This window comes from Leucopleurus acutus, assembly GCF_964270905.1.
Source record: "Leucopleurus acutus genome assembly, chromosome: 19".
Taxonomy (NCBI): Eukaryota; Metazoa; Chordata; class Mammalia; order Artiodactyla; family Delphinidae; genus Leucopleurus; species Leucopleurus acutus.
This window is the reverse complement of record NC_139161.1, coordinates 19,124,988-19,144,187: the sequence shown is the minus strand read 5'-3', so window position 1 is coordinate 19,144,187 and position 19,200 is coordinate 19,124,988. Positions and strand designations below refer to the sequence as shown.

The following is a 19,200-nucleotide window of genomic DNA, read 5'->3' as shown; positions in this document are numbered from 1 at the left end:
CAATGTTGATTTGTAAACTGGCCCCATACACAGAGGGCAAAGAGAGACTGAAGAAAGAGACAGCCACTCCAGATTGGTAGGTGGCAGGTTTAATAAGCAAGGGAACTTACATACGAGGCTTGTCCTGGGCAGTGCTAGAAGAGTAGATCTCTGCACCTGCACACCAGAATCTTCAAGTTTCTACAGAGGCCTTAACTGGGTTCAGTCATGTAATTCATCCAGTTGGTCGCAACAACACATTGCCCTCTCAAGTCTGCGTCCTTGAAACAGCTCCCACTGTGGGAGTCGTGGGCAGACTATATTCCAAGGACACGGGAGGGGTGAGCAGCCTCTGACTGCCTGTGTCCAGCTGGCAACTGGTCAACTGGCAGTCACGTCATCCAGATAACCTCCTCCAACAATGTCTAAGTAGGCATGTGAGACTGTGTGTCCAGATGTTTCAGGGAATTTCCTGACCGTCTTTGCGGTTTGCTTCTTCAACTGGTCCTCTCTTTAAAACCCAACTTAAGATGTGTTTGCAAGAATCCTGGTCTCAAGGCCTTTGTGGCACTAAAACTCTTCCATCCTTGACTCCAGGACCAAATGCAGCTTCTGTGGGGCCAGAGGCTTATACGCTTTGGGAGACCTCTTTAGGAATACAAAACCCACAAAATTAAGTATGAAAGCGAGCATTTATTTAGTTTGGGAAAATAAACTACAACACATTACTGTAGTGGAATCCTGGAGATTGGCTTCCCTCCCTTTTTAGATCGTCCTGGATAATTTACCCGAAATGTTTCCTGATGGCAACCTGGCTTTGTCCTCCCACGGAGATTTCCAGTTCCAGCCTCTCCAGCACTCATTAGCTTCACGGTAAACCCTCGGCACTTAGTCCCACCCCTCTCCCCCCCACCCCCGCCGCCCCCTTTTCTCCCGTCCATAGGGACCATTCTCTGGCAGCTCTACTGAGCTCACACGCAGAGCTCTCCTCCTCCTCCTCCTCTCTCTCCGTAAAAAACTGTCATATCACTGGTTCTGGGTGATGTGGAGAGCACTGCACGGGAGCCACGACACATGGCCTCTGTCCTTACCTCCCCAGATGTCCCTGGAACACACAGGGCGTCAATTTTTCCATCTGTGAAATGGGGGCTTGGACATTGTCCTGTGACCTCCCACATGAAGATCCTCAGACTGGGAGGGTGCCAGGAGGGCTCTGGGGACGCCGAAACCTAATTCAAGTGCTACCCTACGACCCCCACCTCCGTCCCCGCGATTTACGCAGGAAAGCCAGGTGTTAGTTCCGCCTTTGCCGCTGTCTCCTGAGGGACATGGCTGAAGCCAACGTCTTCTCTCAGAGTCTGAAGGGCACCCGTGTGAAACGGGCTTTCAAGTCCGCCTTGACCTACTCGACCCAGGCCCCGTGAGGTTGGGTTTTGGAAATAACTTTCCGTGTACCTCCCAAACCCCCGAGCTCTGCTCCTTATCAATGCAGGTGCCCCACCCCATAAGAAATCTCGCGAGAATCCCTCGCCGAACCAAAGTTCAGATGTTTGGCCTTTCTCAGGTTCCGTAGCTCGGAGTCGCAGCACCGGAACTAATGTTAACTGGTCGCGGCTGGGGAAGCCTTCGCGGTGGTGCAAGCGGAACCAAGGCCCGGAGGTCTCAGTAAGTAGGACCCGAGCCTGAGCGTCCCCTTTTAGTACTCTCCTCCGATTCCTTGAAGATCCTGGTGCCGCTCAGCAAGAGCGCCCAGGATTTCTGGATCCCCAGCCTTATGATTCAGGGGCTCCTGCCGAGTTTTCCCCTCTCGGGATTTCGATGCAATTCAGCAAATTCACCGCTCCGTCTGAGAAATGATAAAACCGAGATTTAGAGCACAGCCCCGAGGCGCCGTTTGCCAGGTCCCGTACCCTCCCCCGGGTTCCTCTCGATCCGCACTGGGAACGCCATCCCTGCTCCAGGTCTCCCTCTTTTGGGTCCGAGTCCTCCTACAGTCTTCGGCCTCAGACACATACCACTCAGTAACCTTCGCCTCGTCTCCCTGACTGTCCGCAGGCCTGGGCAGCATGGCCGTATTCCGGTCGGGCCTCCTGGTGTTGACAACGCCGCTGACCTCCCTGGCCCCTCGCCTGGCCCCCATTCTGACCTCGGCGGCCCGGTTGGTGAATCACACGCTCTATGTACACCTGCAACCGGGCATGTGCCTGGGCGGCCCGGCTCAGCCCCAGTCCAGCCCCGTGCAGGCCACGTTTGAAGTTATCGATTTCATCACGCACCTCTACGCTGGCGCCGACGTCCACAGGCACCTGGACGTTAGAATTCTGCTGACCAATATCCGAACCAAGAGCTTTCTCCCTCCCCTGACCGGCTCAGTCCAGAACCTGGCCCACCCGCCGGAAGTGGTGCTGACCGACTTCCAGACCCTGGATGGAAGCCAGTACAACCCAGCCAAGCAACAGCTCGAGCGTTATGCTACCAGTTGTTACAGCTGTTGTCCGCAACTGTCTTCGGTGCTCCTATACCCCGATTATGGGCCTGGAGTTCTGCCCGTGGGGTCCCTGGACGTCCCCTTACCCTCCACCATCAGCCCAGCCTCCCCCGTGGGCAGGTCTGCCAAGCAGCCAGTGCGTGGCCACCGGCGAGGTGCTGTGGGTGGCACGTTTGACCGCCTGCACAATGCCCACAAGGTGTTGCTCAGCGTCGCGTGTCTCCTGGCTCAGGAGCAGCTTGTGGTGGGAGTAGCAGACAAAGACCTGTTGAAGAGTGAGTGAGAGAGACCGAGTTAGGGCAGTCTTACCCTCCCCCCAGGCCAAGACTGAGGAAGGGTGGGGCCATCCGTTACTTCCCACCACTCCCAAATGTCACAGTGCCTGGCACTCAGTTTGCACGGAGGGAATTTTGTTAAATGAATGAATGCAGCTTTCTAGGTGTGTGGTCTAGTCACCATTCAATCAGGATCCCCCAAATGTGTAGCCAAGGAACCTGCACTTTTAAACAAATTCTCCAGGTGATGAATCCTAAAGTTTGAGTCCCAGGGAATAAATGGATGAGTAAGTTGTAGGTAGCAGTGCCACAGGCGGTCAGAGGAGCCTCTCGGAATTCTCTGGCTCTTGGAATTCTCCATCTGACTCTGGTGCCTCCTGGCACTGCTAGTTCTCTGCACACGTGCCAGCCCTTGCAGCTCTATTGTGCTTGCCTGCTGCCTCCTCATAGCTCCCCCGTCACAGACCACTGCCCAGCTCCCCTCTGGAGATAGGATGCTTAGGGACGCTCTCCCCTAAACTGGCCCACACTCTTCCTCCCCAGTAAAAAGATCTCACTGTTCTTCTGGGCTCCTTCCCCAGGCAAGTTGCTCCCTGAGCTGCTCCAACCCTACGCAGAACGCGTGGAACATCTGAGTGAGTTCCTGGTGGACATCAAGCCCTCCTTGACTTTTGATATCATCCCCCTGCTGGACCCCTATGGGCCCGCTGGCTCTGACCCCTCTCTGGAGTTCCTGGTGGTCAGCGAGGAGACCTATCGTGGGGGGATGGCCGTCAACCGCTTCCGCCTTGAGAATGTAACCCCTGAGGGAGACTGGCAGAGGGAGTGGATGGGGATGGGGAAGGCCACTGGGGGCTGTTGGAAGTACATGACCCCAGAGGAGGGAAGAGAGGGCTCAAGGTGGTGGGAAGAGGCAAGGAGGAACTTCCCAGCTTGCCCTCCGAGGCAAGCTCTACCTCTGGGTAGGCAGGGGAGGATAAGGCGATAGATTTGTCCTCATCTCACCCCTCCTTCTCTCTCCTCACTCTTCCTTTGCCTCAGGACCTGGAGGAGCTCACCTTGTACCAGATCCAGCTGCTGAAGGACCTAAACCACAAGGAAAACGAAGAGGACAAAGTCAGCTCCTCCAGCTTCCGCCAACAAATGCTGGGAAACCTGCTCCGGCCTCCACATGTAAGCCTAACCCACCTGCCTCCCACCCCTTCCCCTGCATGGGTGGGCTGGGAATGCTGGAGAGGAGAGACTGAAGGGTTCAGCCTCAAACCTGAGTCTGGGGACCCTAGTAACTGTGGGATTCCCTCTTATCTACCCATAGAAGAGGCCAGAGCTCCCCCCAGGTTTCTACGTGATTGGGCTGACGGGCATCAGTGGCTCTGGGAAGAGCTCAGTAGCTCAGCGGCTGAAGGGCCTGGGGGCATATATTATCGACAGTGACCACCTGGGCCACCGGGCCTATGCCCCGGGTGGTCCTGCCTACCAGCCTGTTGTGAAAGCCTTTGGAACAGGTAATAACTGGGGAGGGCTGGAGGTGGCCTGAAGTGAGGAGATGGCTGGCCTCCTTGCCCAATCCTCTGTCTCTGTCATCCAGATATTCTCCATAAAGATGGCATTATCAACAGGAAGGTCCTAGGCAGCCGGGTGTTTGGGAACAAGGTAAACACACACCTCTCCAAGGGCTCTGCAGCTGCTGCTAGACCCAGAGGTTGGGACCCAGTGGACCTCTCTGGTCTGGCCCAGAATGCCAGTTTCCACTCAACTGTTCCCAACTGCCTCCTCCCTCGGGCTGGCTCCATCTCATCCGGGGGAGGGTAAACTCTGCCCACCCCTTCCATTCCCTTTCTCAGAAGCAGCTGAAGATGCTCACGGACATTATGTGGCCAGTTATCGCAAAGCTGGCCAGAGAGGAAATGGAGCAGGCTATGGCTGAGGGTGAGTGAGCAGCCCAAGGGAACAGCTAAGCAGAAGCTCCCTCGGGAGCGTTCCCACCCTAAATCAGACCATCCGCTTTCTCTGGGACTGTGTTTCCTTGGCTCTCTGACTGGTAGCAGGTGGCAAGGTGCTGCTGGCAGTGACTGGGGTCTCCCCACAGGAAAGCAGGTGTGCGTGATTGATGCCGCCATGCTGCTCGAAGCAGGCTGGCAGAACATGGTCCATGAGGTGTGGACCGTTGTCATCCCTGAGACTGAGGTATCTGGATCCCACCCCCTACTCTATCCCCACTGTAGCCCGCATCCTGCTCTGAACCGGTGGGCTGATGAATGCCTTGTCTGCCCAGGCTGTACGACGCATTGTGGAGAGGGACGGCCTGAGTGAGGCTGCGGCCCAAAGCCGGCTGCAGAGCCAGATGAGTGGGCAGCAGCTTGTGGACCAGAGCCACGTGGTGCTGAGCACCTTGTGGGAGCCACATGTCACCCAGCACCAGGTTGGTGCCCAGGAAAAGGCTGGGTTGTGGGGAGGGAGTCTCCAGTGGATGCTTGTATGACCCTGTCCTCTTTTCTTCCCAACATTCTGGCCTGTCCAAAGGTGGAGAAAGCCTGGGCCCTCCTGCAGAAGCGCATCTCCGAGGCACCATCAGGCCCATGACTAACAATGAGTCCTCTGTGGGGCCAAACTGACCCCTGGAGCTGACAAGAGATCCAGTGATGATGGCGAATTGGGGCCTTGAAGCTCACCCTAGCTGGGGCCTAGAGGGCTCTGTGCTAAGCTGGGCGGGGCCTGGCTGGGCCTGCTGGACACAGGAAGCCTACCCAGCTTGCCAGTGTTTGGCCAACACTGAGAATGTGGCTCTTGGGGGAGCATCCGTCCTCGCTTTTGCCCACAGGCCTGTGGCACCCGTGGTGGGCTGGAGCCAGGGCAAACACTGAAACTTGTTGCAGAATTAAAGGTGAACGTTGCTAGGTGCTGCCTGTATGGCGCTTACTTCCTGCTCCAGTGCCTTTGGGTATCTTTGCGACCCTTTCGCCACAAGTGCAGGGCCCAGGCCCGAGCTGTAAGCCAGGAACGCAGTGGTTAAGAGCATGGCTTTTGAAGCTAGCCAGACTGAGGCCAGTCTTGGCCCTATCACTGACTAGCTGTGTGCTTTTGGATACGTTTTGGACTTTGTAGGTACCTCAGTTTGCTTAGCTTACAAAGTAGCATGACTTGGCCAACAGGCTCTTTGAAAGCGTCAATTCCACAACTATCCTGCCAGACTTGGGCTGGGCGTTGCAGGAACATCCTACAAGAAGCCACGCGGGGCTTCTGGCCTCACAGAGGTTGCACCCCGGAGGGGTCGGACGAGGTGGCCAAGACTGCAGGTCCGGGAAACTCGTCCTGGTCCTCGGAAGCTGGCTGGCCTCGGCAGTGCGCGTGCGCGCAACTCTGCGACACTGCGTACAAGCCTTTTGCGGGGAGCCCGTTTCACCGAATGTGCTTCATGTCGCGGCGGCTAGGACGCCTGCCCTGAGGAAGGGCAGGGACGGGCGGGTAGGACGGCCCCAAGACCGCCGGTATCAGCCCCGACACCAAGCCGGACTCCAGCACTCCACCGACCGCAGCGGGTGGGGGGGTGGAGGGGCGTCTTCCGGGTCGCGCATGCGCAGCCTCCCCGCCCCGCCCCCCGCCTCTGGGCCGCGGGTTGGTGGGTTTGGGTCACGTGGGCGCGCATCGCCGCTTCCTCGCCGCAGGGGGCCAGCCCACGGGCAGGTTTCCGGTTCGGTGGGTCGGAGATGACGGAGCCGGGCGCCTCTCCGGAGGACCCCTGGGTCAAGGCAAGCCCCGTGGGCGCGCACGCCGGCGAGGGGAGGGCGGGTCGGGCTCGTGCACGTAGGGGGTCCGGAAGACGAGGGGACTCCCTGAAGTCCCCAGAGCTACTCCCGCTCTCCGGGCCCCGGGGCTGCAGAGAAGACAGCTCTCACCCCGCGTGTGCCAAGGTGGGAAGACAACTGAGGCGTGTGCGCGCGGGTGTGAGGGGACGGGGTTGGAGGGCTGGGGGTGTGGAGTGGGCGGACGGGGTCCTGCCGAGGGGTGGCGCTCCTGCGGCCTAGCCACTCTTGGCTCTGGGGGAATCCTGCGGCTGCCCGCGCACCCCAGGGGTGTGTGTGTGTGTGTGTGTGTGTGTGTGTGTTTGTACACGCGCGCAGGGGCGGAGGTCTGAACGGGCTTCTCCCTTGCTCGGTGCCGCAGGTCGAGTATGCGTACAGCGACAACAGCCTGGACCCCGGTGAGTGCGTCCCCCACCGTCTGCAGCTCTGGAGGAACACTCCCATTTCAGCCCTATAGATTTAAGTGGCCTTGCTAGCCACACCTGAGCACAGTCCACTGCCCGTGAGCTGAGCGGGCCTGAGCAGCGAGGGAGGAGGAGCTGGAGGACAGGGGCAGGAAGCATCCAAGGGTGACACCTAGTTCCCTATGTCCTGGAGCAGGGACGTGATGGAAGTAGTGACAGTTGGTCACTCACCATCATCACGCCCCGATGTCACTTTGTGAGCCAGGAGGTATCACTGCAGGCCTGTGGAGCAGAGTAGACACTAGAGACAGGAGCACTGCGAAATGGCACGACAGGAAGTGGGTGGCCCAGTATGGCTGGCTTTTGGGTTGAAGGGGAGAGGTCAGTATTTAAGGCCCAGGAAGCCATTATGCCCCTAGCAGGGCCCCTCCCTCTATCCTACCCTTAGTGATTGGGGCCTCTCTTTTCCAGGGCTTTTTGTAGAAAGCACCCGCAAGGGGAGTGTAGTGTCCAGAGCTAATAGCATCGGTTCCACCAGTGCCTCTTCTGTCCCCAACACAGGTAGGCAGCAACGTACCCCCCACTCGGGGGAACCAGATATGCCTTCATTTTAGTATCTTTCCTAGACAGGGCAGCTCCAGCCATCCACGTGGAGGCGCTGGAACCCTAGTGCTAGAAGCAGGGTATTGCCATCTCTCACCTCATCTGGGATATTAGGTTCTTGTATCTATCTGCCATCTCTGGGTACCAGGTTTTTCTTCCCAGCTGGGGAAAAGTGGGCTAGATGGGCCCCACTGGGCCCCAGAATGACCTCTTCCTGCCCCCAACTCTGAGCGTAGACGACGAGGACAGCGATTACCACCAGGAATCCTACAAGGAGTCTTACAAGGACCGGCGGCGGCGAGCACACACTCAGGCTGAGCAGAAGAGGAGGGATGCCATCAAGGTGATTGGGGATGCCTGCACCTCAGCCAGCGCAGGAGGGCGCTGCACACTTCAGATCCACTCTGCCTTGACCCCGTCAGGCAGTCCCAAGCAGGCTTGGGGGCAGCTAGTCTAGGCCCTGGACATGAACTTCTCCCTCCTTCCCACTCCCTTTGAGTGAGTGAGCATGGAACTTGGTATCATGGAAGAAAAACTTTGTGCCCATTTGCCTTAACCCCTTAGTTAAGGAACCCATGTCCCCTGCTGTCTCCACAGAGAGGCTATGATGACCTGCAGACCATCGTTCCCACCTGTCAGCAGCAGGACTTCTCCATTGGCTCCCAAAAGCTCAGCAAGGCCATCGTTCTGCAGAAGAGTATGGCCAGGAGAGCACTGGAGGGCTTGGAGCCAAGGGGGCTGTGAAGGCTAGTGCCTCAGAGCCGCTTTTGGCCTGGCCCTGGTGGGGTGGTTGTAACAGGAGAGGTGGGGTCTGGGGGAAGGGGAGACACAATCAGCCTGGTCCTTCTGGTTGTGCCCACCCCCTCTTCCCTCCCCCACTCCAGCCATTGACTACATCCAGTTTTTGCACAAGGAGAAGAAAAAGCAGGAGGAGGAGGTATCCACGCTACGCAAGGACGTCATGGCTCTAAAGATCATGAAAGTGTAAGGGGGGTGCTGGGCTGGGGGAACCAGGGCTTCTGGTTCTGAGGGGACTCTGAGGCCCCTTCAGTTCACGCCCTTCCCTTTGTTCAAAGGCCACATCAGATAATATTCTCACTCTCTCATGTGGTAGGCAGGACTCTATCCCAACTGTAGCAGATACTCTGGAAACGCCTGTGGGATTAATGAAGGGAAGGCTGGAGAGGGTGGGTCACCACTGCTGACCTAGAAGCAGTATCTAGCTGATGTTGAATACCTCCCCAAGGCTCTCTGGGAATCTCCTTCCCAGGGGAGTACGTAGGGTAGCGCTATTCTTCCTGGGCCGGTGGAGCTGCTGCAGCCCCTTAGCCCTGGCCTGTTCGCTCTCAGGAACTATGAGCAGATTGTGAAGGCACACCAGGACAACCCCCATGAGGGGGAGGACCAGGTCTCTGACCAGGTGAAGTTCAACGTGTTTCAAGGCATCATGGACTCCCTCTTCCAGTCCTTCAATGCCTCTATCTCCGTGGCAAGCTTCCAGGAGCTGTCGGCCTGTGTCTTCAGCTGGATTGAGGAGCACTGTAAGCCTCAGGTATGGGGCAGCCGTGGACACGGGGCTGGGGGTCTTCCCACAGGCACAGTGGCCCAAGCTGTTGTTTGTTCAGAGAGACAGGGTAGCAGGTTTTAGGTTTCTTGAGGTTATTTCTACAACTTTCAGTATTCTTGTTTCCCCCTTTGCTTTCTAGCCCAGTTTTTCCTGTTAAGGTTTCATTTGGCAAGAAGGATTGGAGCACTCACTAATGCAAGGCCTAGCTCTTGGCCTTTGTTTCACCCACATAGTGGCAAGTAATGGCAGCCTCAGGCATTCCTCCTCGGCCGCCCAGCAAGTAAGCCCCGATCACTTGCAGCAGACTTACTTGGGGTTTTTGGAAAGATTCCTGGCCCCCACCCCCAGGCCCACTAAAGTAGCTTTCCATGGGGTTTCTAATTATTATTTGTAATGGAGAGTGTGTTAATGGTTGCACCGAGTCTTCCATTTTTGAGGCCTGGTTGCTTTTTCTGAGGCTTGACTTGTATCTGAGATTCTCACGTTTTTGTTTCCCAACATTTTTTTCAATGTAATTTTTAAAAGTTACACTCCATTTACACTTATTACAAAAAACATTGGCTGCATTCCCCATGTTGTACAATACCTCCTTGCAGCCTTACACCCAGTAGTTTGTACCTCCCACTCCCCCACCCCCCACTGGTAACCACTAGTTTGTTCTCTGTATCTGTGAATCTGCTGCTTTTTTGTTATATTCACTAGTTTGTATTTATTTAGATTCCACATATAAGTAATGTTATACACGTATATGTGGAATCTTTCTCTGACTTACTTCACTTAGCATAACGCCCTCCAAGTCCATGCATGCTGCTGCAGATGGCAACATTTCATTTTTCTCTTTGGCTGAGGAGTATTCCATTGTGTGTGTGTGTGTGTGTGTGTGTGTGTGTGTGTGTGTACCACATCTTCTTTAGCCATTCATCTTGGTTTTTTGCAGGGTTTTTTGGGTACTTTTAAAAATTTTATTAAAGTACAGTTGATTTACAATGTTGTGTTAATTTCTGCTGTACAGGAAAGTGACTCAGTTATGCATACATATAATCTTTTTCATATTCTTTTCCATTATGGTTTCTCATGAGATATTGAATATAGTTCCCTGTGCTCTACAGTGGGACCTTGCTGTTTATGCATCCATTCTATATACAGAAGTTTGCCTCTGCTAATCCCAAACTCCCACTCCTTCCCTTCCCTACCTCCCCCACCCCCGCAGCCTCAAGGCTCTTCTCTGTGTCTGTGAGTCTGTTTCTGTTTCATAGAGATGTTGATTTGTGTCATACTTAGATTCCACATATAAGTGCTATCATATGGTATTTGTTTTTCTTTCTGATCTACTTTGCTTAGTATGATAATCTCTAGGTCCATTCATGTTGCTTCAGATGGCATTATTTCATTCTTTTTTTAAGGCTGAGTAGTATTACGTTATATATATATATATACACCACATTTTCTTTATCCGTTCACCTGTTGATGGATGCTTAGGTTGCTTCCGTATCTTGGCAGTTGTAAATAATGCTGCTGGAACATTGGGTTGCATATATCTTTTCGAATTAGTGTTTCTATTTTTTTTTGGATATATACCTGGGAGTGGAATTGCTGGATCATATGGTAGCTCTATTTTTAGTTTTTTGAGAAACCTCCATACTGTTTTCCACAGTGGCTGCACCAGTTTACATTCCCACCAACAGGGTGCAAGGGTCCCCTTTCCTCCACATTTGTTATTTGTGTTCTTTTTGATGATCACCATTCTTACAGACGTGAAGTGATATCTCATTGTGGTTTTTTGTTTTTCTGGCTGCGCTGGGTCCATTGTGGCATGCAGGTTCGTCTTCATTGCAGCGCATGGGCTCAAGCTCACGGGCTCAGCAGTTGTGGCGCTTGGGCTTAGTTGCCCTGTGGCATGTGGGATCTTAGTTCCCCGACCAGATCTTACCCGCGTCCTCTGCATTGGAAGGCGGATTCTTAACCACTGTGCCACCAGGGAAACTCACCATACTGTTTTGATTACTGTAGCTTTGTAGTATAGTCTGAAGCCAGGGAGCATGATACCTCCAGCTCTGTTCTTTCTCAAGATTATTTTGCCTATTCGGGTTCTTTTGTCTTTCCATACAAATTTTAAAATTATTTGTTCTAGTTCTGTGAAAAATGCCATTGGTATTTTGACAGGGACTGCAATGAATCTGTAGATTGCCTTGGGTAGTATGGTCGTTGTAACAATATTGATTCTTCCAGTCAAAGAACATGGTATATCTTTCTGTCCGTGTCATCTTCAATTTCTTTCCGTCAGAGTACAAGTCTTTTACCTCCTTAGGTAGGTTTATTTTATTCTTTCTAATGTGATGGTAAATGGGATTGTTTTCTTAATTTTTCTTTGATACTTAAATGCAAGAGATTTCTGTACATTAATTTTATACCCTGCAACTTTACCAAATGCATTGCTGAGCTCTAGTAGTTTTCTGCTGGCATCTTCAGGATTTTCCATGTTTAGTATTGTGTCATCTGCTAACAGTGATATTTTACTTCTTCCTTTCCAATTTGGATTCCTTTTATTTCTTCTCTGATTGCCATGGCTAGGGCTTCCAAAACTATGTTGAATAAAAGTGGTGAAAGTGGGCATCCTTGTCTTGTTTCTGATCTTAGAGGAAATGTTTTCAGCTGAAAGCATGTCCCAACATTTTTATTGTGAAACACTGTAAACATACTGCAGCATTGAGAGAATTTTATAATGAACACTCATATATCCCCCCCCAAAGTTTACCATTAACCTTTTTGTATTTGCTTTATCACATAGTAATGCATCTCTCCATCCCTGACTGACTCCATCCTGTTTTGGGGGCATTTGCAAACTGTGGACATCAGTGCTTCCCAGGTTTTTTGTTTTAACTGTACTCTAAAGAGCACACCTGGTTCAGGCAGGCATCACTGAGCAGCTCTGTGCCCTCCGTGAGCATGATCTCTCTCTTTCTCTGCTGCCCCTACCAGACCCTACGGGAGATTGTGATTGGTGTTCTACATCAATTGAAGAACCAGCTTTACTGACCAGCTCTTGGAACCTGCAGAACAGCCAACAAGAGGCCTTGAGTCTCCTACTTGGCCGTGGAGCCACTGGGCTTATGAGATTGGACTGTGACACTGCACACCAGTCAGCTGCTTTCTCCTCAGTGTTTGGCTCCCCAGCTCCCCCTCCCCCTCAGCCCCATCTTCAGTGGGGCTGGGGAGGGGGGAAGGTTATTATGAAAGCTTTGATTAATTTATTATACTGACCATAGATCTCAAACCTACCTAGTCTTTCCCCCTCCCCATAGAAGTCCTCGGGATGGGGTCTGCTCTGGGAACCCTAGAAAGCTCCTGGCCTCTCCCTTTGTCTAGGCCTCAGGTTTCTGCTCCTGTTTGGTAACTACCATTTGCCTGTTCTGGTCTCTCTGGCAACCTTTAGCCTGAGTCTGGCCACTTTGGCAGTAGTTGGATGGGAAGAAAGGAGGAAGGGAAAATGCTCTCACAGCCATGAAGGGTGAAAGGTGGCCTCATGCCTAGGCTAGGGCTGCCTGGTCAGCCCAAGGTGAGGCCAGAGCTTTCTCTGGCCAGCTCAGGGCAGGGCTGCCAGGTTCCTGCCCTTGCCTCCTACTCTGGGTGGTGGAGGGAAGCAACCTCCTCACCCACTCCTGCCCTCTGTGTCCCCACAGGCAGTAGCACTGCACAGCAAAGTCAAATGTGACACAACACTACATATTAAATTTTTTAATTTTTCTAAACACCAACAATGCAATTTTGCTAAAGTTACAATTTTGGAAAACTGGTCTCAAGACCACTCCCAGGCTTTCTGTCAAGTGTATCTGGGTCTCTACCATCTCAGTGCTGCCTGCATTTCTCCCAGGACTTAGGGTGGGGTGAAGGTGGGTAGAGAAGATTTTCTAAAGGTCTCCTGGAGTGTAGAGCCCAGGAGAGTCCTGGGTGAGGCCCTGGGCTCCTTGAATGCTGTGCATAGTAGCCTCTCCCTGCCCTTGTCCCCCAAGCTCTCTTTTGCCTTCCTCAGGTTTGATATCTGGGAGGTTTGATTATCCAGAGGAAATTAAATATTTTTATATCAAATTATATTACAATAAATATTGCCAAATGCTTTCCTTTTGCATTGTTCCCCATCTAACTAACTGTTAAGTTCAGGCAGTCAAAACGTGGATGACGAAATGAGTGAAACCATCCTCTCTGGGCCACCAGTGCTCCACCCAGTACTTTGGTGTGTGCCCAAAAGCGGACAGCAGCAGGAACAACAAAAAAAGCTGACCTAAACAAGGCAGCCAGTCCAGGACATCTGTGTTCCCAGGCCTGCCGGAGGGCCTCAGGGATCTGGGAGCTTGAGGTTGTAATCTTCATCTGTCTCTATCCCAACTTCTTCCTGCGGTGGAGGGGCAGCAAGACAAGTGAATGAGACCTCCCTGGACGCAGGCCCCAGGGGAGCAAGGAAGGGAGAACATCACTTACAAAAAACTGCTTCTTGCTCTTGGGGTATCCTTCAAGGATTGCATCAGACAGCTCTGTTGCCTGACAAGAAACAAAACCGCCCCCTTTCAGATGGGCAGTACTCGGCTTGCCTGACGAGTCCATGATACCCCCGGTGGCTGCTGCTGTCCAGGGCCCGCCTAGAGTTCCCCCGCACTTACCATCCTCTTGCGCTTCCTCCACTCCTTGCAGTACCTCTGCCTCTCTCTGTACACCTAGACAGGGAAACAGGTTCCTCTGACCCCACAGCAGCCGCTGGGGTCGACCCCAGCCCCACAGCAGCCGCTGGGGTCGACCCTCCTCACTTTGAACCTGCACAGGCAGCCCTCCCTGCTCCCCACTCCCTCCCCACCCACCTGCTCTTTCTCTTCTGGAGTCACGTGGTTGGTGGCCGCTTTGATGTTCTTCAGTCTCTCTGTGTAGCCAGCACATTCCTTCTTTAACTCCTGGATCTCTTTCTGCATCTCCGCTGTGGTCAGGGCACTAGCTAACTCCTTCAGCTCTAAAACCACATCCCCCGGAGAGGTCACTGGCTACCCTGAGGTAGGAGACCAGGCCTCCACCTTGCTCTGGGCTCTATACACAGGGTCCAGAATGGGTCCCATATTCTGGAAATCCTCAAGAGAGATTAAGGCTTACAGAATTGTCGGTTTATTCTAGTTTTCTTTCCTTCCCCATCTACAAATAGTCGAGGGGAATGAGTCTGAGTAGACTGTTAGCTGTAGTCAGTTAAAGCAGCAGAGTAAAGGGAAGTGTGGGAACCGTATACTGGTACTCACAGCAGGGAAGGCAAATGCCTGACTTGCCCACTTGTCTTCAAAAGCCATTAGTTGTTAGACATTGATTTTAAGGTAATGCTTATGACAGCCCAGCAAAGGGATCTTTGCTGCAAGAAGACAACACTGCAGTCAACAAACCCTTCACTTGGTAATTCCTGACCTCGGACTGACCCTGACACTAGGGGTTCCTTCTGGGGGTTGCCCAGTCCTACCAGCCTCCATGTGGCGGCAGCCCTGCTGCAAGCTCTGCACCTTAGCAGTGAGGGCCACGATTTTGGCATCCAGGACTTGGAGGTCAGCATCACTGGCCGTGTCAAACTGTTCCTGCCAGAGACAAAAGGAAAAACAGAAGCAGGCTGATGGGAGAAGCAAGAAGGGAACCCACGTTTGGGAAGGCCACATTCATACACACTCGCGAACCTGGGCCTGGGAAGATAGTGAGAGGGTACTTTCGAGCAGTCAGTTCAGTACCAGTCCACTCAAAAAGCTGTAAAAGAACAAGTTGAAACCTGATACTCGTCCTAAGGGGTTTTGAGGTGCAGGATACTGAACAACAGGACAGAAATATCTTTCAGGTTACCGGCAAAACCACTCACTGGGCTGAAGGAGTAAAGGAACATTCTTCTCAAGGTGATGATACCTAATTATGGGTTTCCACAATAGGAAGAATCTGGACAGGTGAAGAGGCATGGTGGGAGGTATTTAGATAAAGGAAACCAGTGAAGTCTGAGGAACCTCTTGCATGAGACCAGCAGCTAAAAAAGGCCTGTGCTGGGGCTCAGTGGGGTCTTGTCAGTGGTGACGGGAAGCAGAATGGAAAGGATGGGAATACCAGCCCAGGCAGTTTGGATTCTACATTCAGGTGAGGTAAACCATTAGGGCAGGAGGCAGCAAACTACAGCCTACAGGCCAAATCCTGCCAAATGCATGTTTTTGAAAAAAACTTATGGAAACGTAGCCACATCCACTTGCTTACATATTGTCCATGGCTGGTTTTGCTCTATGGTGGCAGACTTGAGTACTAGTGACAATTGTGTAACTGGGACAAGAGACCATCTAACCTGCAAAGCATAAAAATATTAACTGGCCCTTTACAGAAAAAAAAAAAAAATCTGCCAACTTCTTTAAGGGATCTTCAATAGAGCAGTAATATAATGAAATCTATTTTGGGATAATTAGCCTTGACGGTGGATGTTAAATCCTGTGGGGTTACTGAGTAAAGGAAGATGAGAAATGGGGTCTGCCCCAGAACAGCTTCAGTTTTGTGAGGGAGACAAGTGAAAAGACAATTACAATAGAGTGTGCCTCAAAAGAGGTAAGTGCCCGAAGAAGGCAGTTAGCTCATAGCATTCAGGGAAGGTTTCTGGAGGTGATGCCCTGCGTGAAATCCTAAGGGATGAGTAAGAGTTAGCCGGGCAAAGAGAAAGAAGGGACTCAAAAACTCTGAGCAGAGGAAGGACAATGAGCAAAGGCCACAGGAGTAAAACACATCTAAATGGTCCAGTATTGATGAATGGAGAAGTAACAGGGACAGGAGAGGCTAGAGGCAGGCTGGGGCCAGGTCTCCAAGTGCCTTTCATCTGTTCTAGGGAGCACTAGAGTTTTCAGTAGGGAAACAGCATGACTAGATTTGTACGTACATAGGTTATTCTGGCTGCAATGTTTAAGATATGTTTAAGGAGGCCAGGAGTTAGAAGGATATTGCAGTAGATGAGGAGCACCTAAACTAGAGCAGTGGTGGCAGCTGGAAAAGGAGAGGATGGATTCAAGAAGAGGAAAACAACTGGACTTGATGGCTGACTAGGCATGTGAAATAAGGGAAGTTAAGAATGATTCCCCGGGACTTCCCTGGTGGCGCAGTGGTTAAGAATCTGCCTAACAATGCAGGGGACACAGGTTTGATCCCTGGTCTAGGATGATCCCACGTGCCACAACTACTGAGCCTACGTGCTGCAACTACTTAAGTCCACGCACCTAGAGCCTGTGCTCCGCAACAAGAGAAGCCACCGCAATGAGAAGCCCACACACCGAAACGAAGAGTAGCCCCCACTCGCCGCAACTAGAGAAAGCCCGCACGCAGCAACGAAGACCCAATGCAGAAATAAACGAATGAATGAATGACTCCAGGAACATCCCTGGTGGTCCAGTGGTTAAGAATCCGCCTTCCCATGGACATATATACACTACCAAACGTAAGGTAGATAGCTAGTGGGAAGCAGCCGCATAGCACAGGGATATCAGCTCGGTGCTTTGTGACCGCCTGGAGGGGTGGCATAGGGAGGGTGGGAGGGAGGGAGACGCAAGAGGGAAGAGATATGGGAACATATGTATAACTGATTCACTTCGTTATAAGGCAGAAACTAACACACCATTGTAAAGCAATTATACCCCAATAAAGATGTTAAAAAAATATATATATATACTCATTTTCTTCAAAAAAAAAAGAATCCGCCTTCCAATGCAGGGGACGGGGGTTCGATCCCTGGTCAGGGAACTAAGATCCCACGTGCGGGTGGGTGGGGGGCAATTAAGCCCCCCCACCGCAACTAAGACGCAATGCAGCCAAAATAAGCAAATAATAATAATAATAATAAAGAATGACTCCCCGGTCTCTGGCCTGGGTGAAGAGTGATTCCATTAAGGGAGAAGAATACAAGAGGAGCCAGTTTAGGGGAGAGATGAGGCATTCTACTTTGGCAATATTGATTCTGAATGGCCTGAAAAGCATCCAGGTGAGGGGGGTCTGGGCTGGAGATACAAAGTTAATGTCACATGTGTTTACGGAAGGCGGTGGAGACAGAAGGAAAATAATTTGGAAGACGGTGGTTCTCATCTAGATGATAGGGAATAAGAACTTCCAAGGATAAATGGATCTCGATAGCAACAACTCAGGATCTTCTGTCCTCTATCATATTTCAAGTCTGGAAATCTCGTGAAGTTTGGATGACAGCAAAGGGGGTCCACACTTTGACTTAAAGGCTGGCTGGGACCCTTTTATTGGCCTAAGACCGGTGAATTTCACAGGATGCTTCAATTCTCCCAAAGAGAGTTCATACCAGGGACTGATTCACCTAATGCCGGACTCTCCCACACGTGCTAATCTGCACGTTTCCCTCACCTGGTCAGCAAAGTATATTTTCTGCTTGCCGTACATCTTCTCTTTGATCTTGCCTTGTTGGGCCAGCTGGTCCAGCGCCTTCACCACCGCCTGGCAGAGGGGAGGGGGCGGAGAAGTCGGGGGAGTGACTTCGGGCCGGGCTGGGGAATGTCACCAATGAGGCGGGAAGCGCCCGAAGAGCCTTAGGAAGCCCAAGGCTAGAATGGCAGCCTCGGGAGGGGAGGAATCCAGGCAGATTCAAGGGGTCCCAGGGGAGGAATCCCAGGAGAGGGTCCTCACCGCCTTGCCCAGTCCGTGTTCCCGCTGCAGGTTCCCGAACACGTCCTGGGCGCTGTAGGGCCGGTTCTGCTCCTGTAGGTACCTCAGCAGGATCCCGGAGGCTACGAAGAGAGACGAGGAGGGGAGGGGTTCCCTCAACCGACCCCTGCCCGCCCTTCTCCCAGGCCTCCCGGCGCCCACGGCCCTTACCTCCCGCCACGGCCCTTACCTCCCGCCACGGCCCTTACCTCCCGCCACGGCTTCCGCCCGGCCTTTACTCATGTCCTTTACCGCCACAAAACTCTGAAAGCCGGAAGTTGAAGTTGCTCGGGGCAACAGCTCCTTCCGGCGATGAGCCGGGCTGGCCTCAAGTGGTGATTGGCGGAGGGAAGCCTTCGCGAGGAGCGGAGCAGCCCTTCCCGGACACCGTGTTTCAGCTCGGCCGGGAACTCGGACGCCTACGTCTCGCCGGCCGGGTCCCGGCCTCTGCCGGGGAGGCGGGGCGCGCGCTTCGAACCTCTCACTTACTCCTCTCGGAACCAGGGCTGTAGGGAATCACGCGCTGATGTTTCGGGACCCAGTTCTAGCGGCCGCTGAGCACTCGTGACCTTGAATTGGGCTGAGTATTCGAACGGAAAGAAACCTCAGCATCACCTCCCGCTGGGCAAGCGACTTGCTCAAGGTCACAGGGCTAGTTACCTACGGACGTGTCCCCTCCCACGGCCCAAACCTTTCAGTCGGTTTTTCTCATTTTTTGTAAAACGGCAACAAGAGGTGTTTGCAGGAGGGGAGTTATGAAGACAATAGAAGGGGTAAGCGCCCTGGAAAGAATAACGCTGCCTTAATTTGCCCGTTACCGAGCTTCGCACACAGGGGGCGCTCAGCACATGCTGTGGTTGAAGGTAGGGTTGGGAGGCGCTGCTCTTAAGCCACAATGCTTGTAGAAGTTTCCTCTTGGCCGAGACAATCTTATGGCAACACCTGGCAGGTGCTTTCCACTCCTGCCCACATCGGCCAATGGGACAAAGCCTGAAATAAGTATTTCTAGTTTCTGAGGTCAGCTGAAGGCCAAAGAGCAGCTGTTGAGTTGCAGGTTCAAACAATCCAGAGGGCCACGGTGCTAATGTTAAAAGCTTCTATTACCTAAAATCTCATTAGCCATTGAAACCTATGCTTGTCTTCACACGTTTAGGGGACAATATTATGAATCAGAAATGACGGAACTGCAGGCTAGATGCCAGCCGAGAGTGCCGGTTATGCTCACATCTGGGCTCTCCTGGAGAGGGGAAGTAGCCTCCCACCATGGTGATTGTTCTGGCCATCACAGAAGGAAAAACAGGGGTGGGCAGGTGGGTCCCTCACACATGGGCTTCCTCTTTTGAGGCTATCACCTCCTCAAATTAATATCATCTCAGATTAACAAGACCTATCA

At 52.6% G+C, this 19,200-nt stretch overlaps 3 protein-coding genes across 7 annotated transcripts; 2 read left to right on the top strand and 1 right to left on the bottom strand.

Annotated features, from left to right (window-relative positions):
- The first annotated feature begins 1,599 nt into the window (after positions 1–1,599).
- COASY (Coenzyme A synthase) lies at positions 1,600–5,630 on the top strand. The gene is made up of 10 exons (XM_082860285.1): positions 1,600–1,644; positions 2,035–2,742; positions 3,324–3,538; positions 3,784–3,915; positions 4,058–4,247; positions 4,331–4,395; positions 4,587–4,671; positions 4,832–4,929; positions 5,018–5,164; positions 5,266–5,630. Exons 2-10 carry the CDS (start codon positions 2,046–2,048, stop codon positions 5,323–5,325), a joined length of 1,689 nt encoding a protein of 562 aa, XP_082716411.1. The 5' UTR covers positions 1,600–1,644; positions 2,035–2,045; the 3' UTR covers positions 5,326–5,630.
- A 787-nt stretch (positions 5,631–6,417) lies between these two features.
- Positions 6,418–13,360, top strand: MLX (MAX dimerization protein MLX; the record flags this gene model as incomplete). 4 transcript variants are annotated; one of them, XM_082860102.1, is made up of 8 exons in its annotated part: positions 6,418–6,491; positions 6,907–6,943; positions 7,421–7,510; positions 7,789–7,895; positions 8,150–8,249; positions 8,437–8,536; positions 8,903–9,104; positions 12,099–13,351. In XM_082860102.1, the coding sequence occupies 8 exons, from the start codon at positions 6,450–6,452 to the stop codon at positions 12,153–12,155; spliced, it is 735 nt and encodes a 244-aa protein (XP_082716228.1). In that variant the 3' UTR covers positions 12,156–13,351. The 4 variants fall into 4 exon arrangements, with proteins under 4 accessions (XP_082716228.1, XP_082716229.1, XP_082716226.1 ...); XM_082860100.1 differs by having other exon boundaries at positions 6,450–6,653; positions 12,099–13,360; XM_082860103.1 differs by lacking the exon at positions 7,421–7,510.
- A 69-nt stretch (positions 13,361–13,429) lies between these two features.
- PSMC3IP (PSMC3 interacting protein) lies at positions 13,430–18,080 on the bottom strand. Of its 2 annotated transcripts, XM_082860105.1 has the most exons (8): positions 18,017–18,080; positions 17,790–17,890; positions 17,511–17,600; positions 14,605–14,716; positions 13,970–14,115; positions 13,775–13,828; positions 13,596–13,655; positions 13,430–13,509 (listed from the first exon to the last, which is right to left on the bottom strand). In XM_082860105.1, exons 1-8 carry the CDS (start codon positions 18,048–18,050, stop codon positions 13,453–13,455), a joined length of 654 nt encoding a protein of 217 aa, XP_082716231.1. In that variant the 5' UTR covers positions 18,051–18,080; the 3' UTR covers positions 13,430–13,452. The 2 variants fall into 2 exon arrangements, with proteins under 2 accessions (XP_082716231.1, XP_082716230.1); XM_082860104.1 differs by having other exon boundaries at positions 13,447–13,655; positions 18,017–18,057.
- Between the last annotated feature and the right edge of the window lie 1,120 nt (positions 18,081–19,200).

Coding starts and splice junctions, on each gene's coding strand:
- COASY (XM_082860285.1), top strand. CDS start 2,046: ATGGCCGTATTCCGGTCGGGCCTCCTGGTGTTGACAACGCCGCTGACC. Junction 3,539..3,783: donor ACCGCTTCCGCCTTGAGAAT/GTAACCCCTGAG, acceptor CCTTTGCCTCAG/GACCTGGAGGAGCTCACCTT. Junction 4,930..5,017: donor TTGTCATCCCTGAGACTGAG/GTATCTGGATCC, acceptor TTGTCTGCCCAG/GCTGTACGACGCATTGTGGA.
- PSMC3IP (XM_082860104.1), bottom strand. CDS start 18,050: ATGAGTAAAGGCCGGGCGGAAGCCGTGGCGGGAG. Junction 14,717..17,510: donor AAATATACTTTGCTGACCAG/GTGAGGGAAACG, acceptor TGTCTCTGGCAG/GAACAGTTTGACACGGCCAG. Junction 13,656..13,774: donor GGAGGAAGCGCAAGAGGATG/GTAAGTGCGGGG, acceptor GTTTCTTGTCAG/GCAACAGAGCTGTCTGATGC.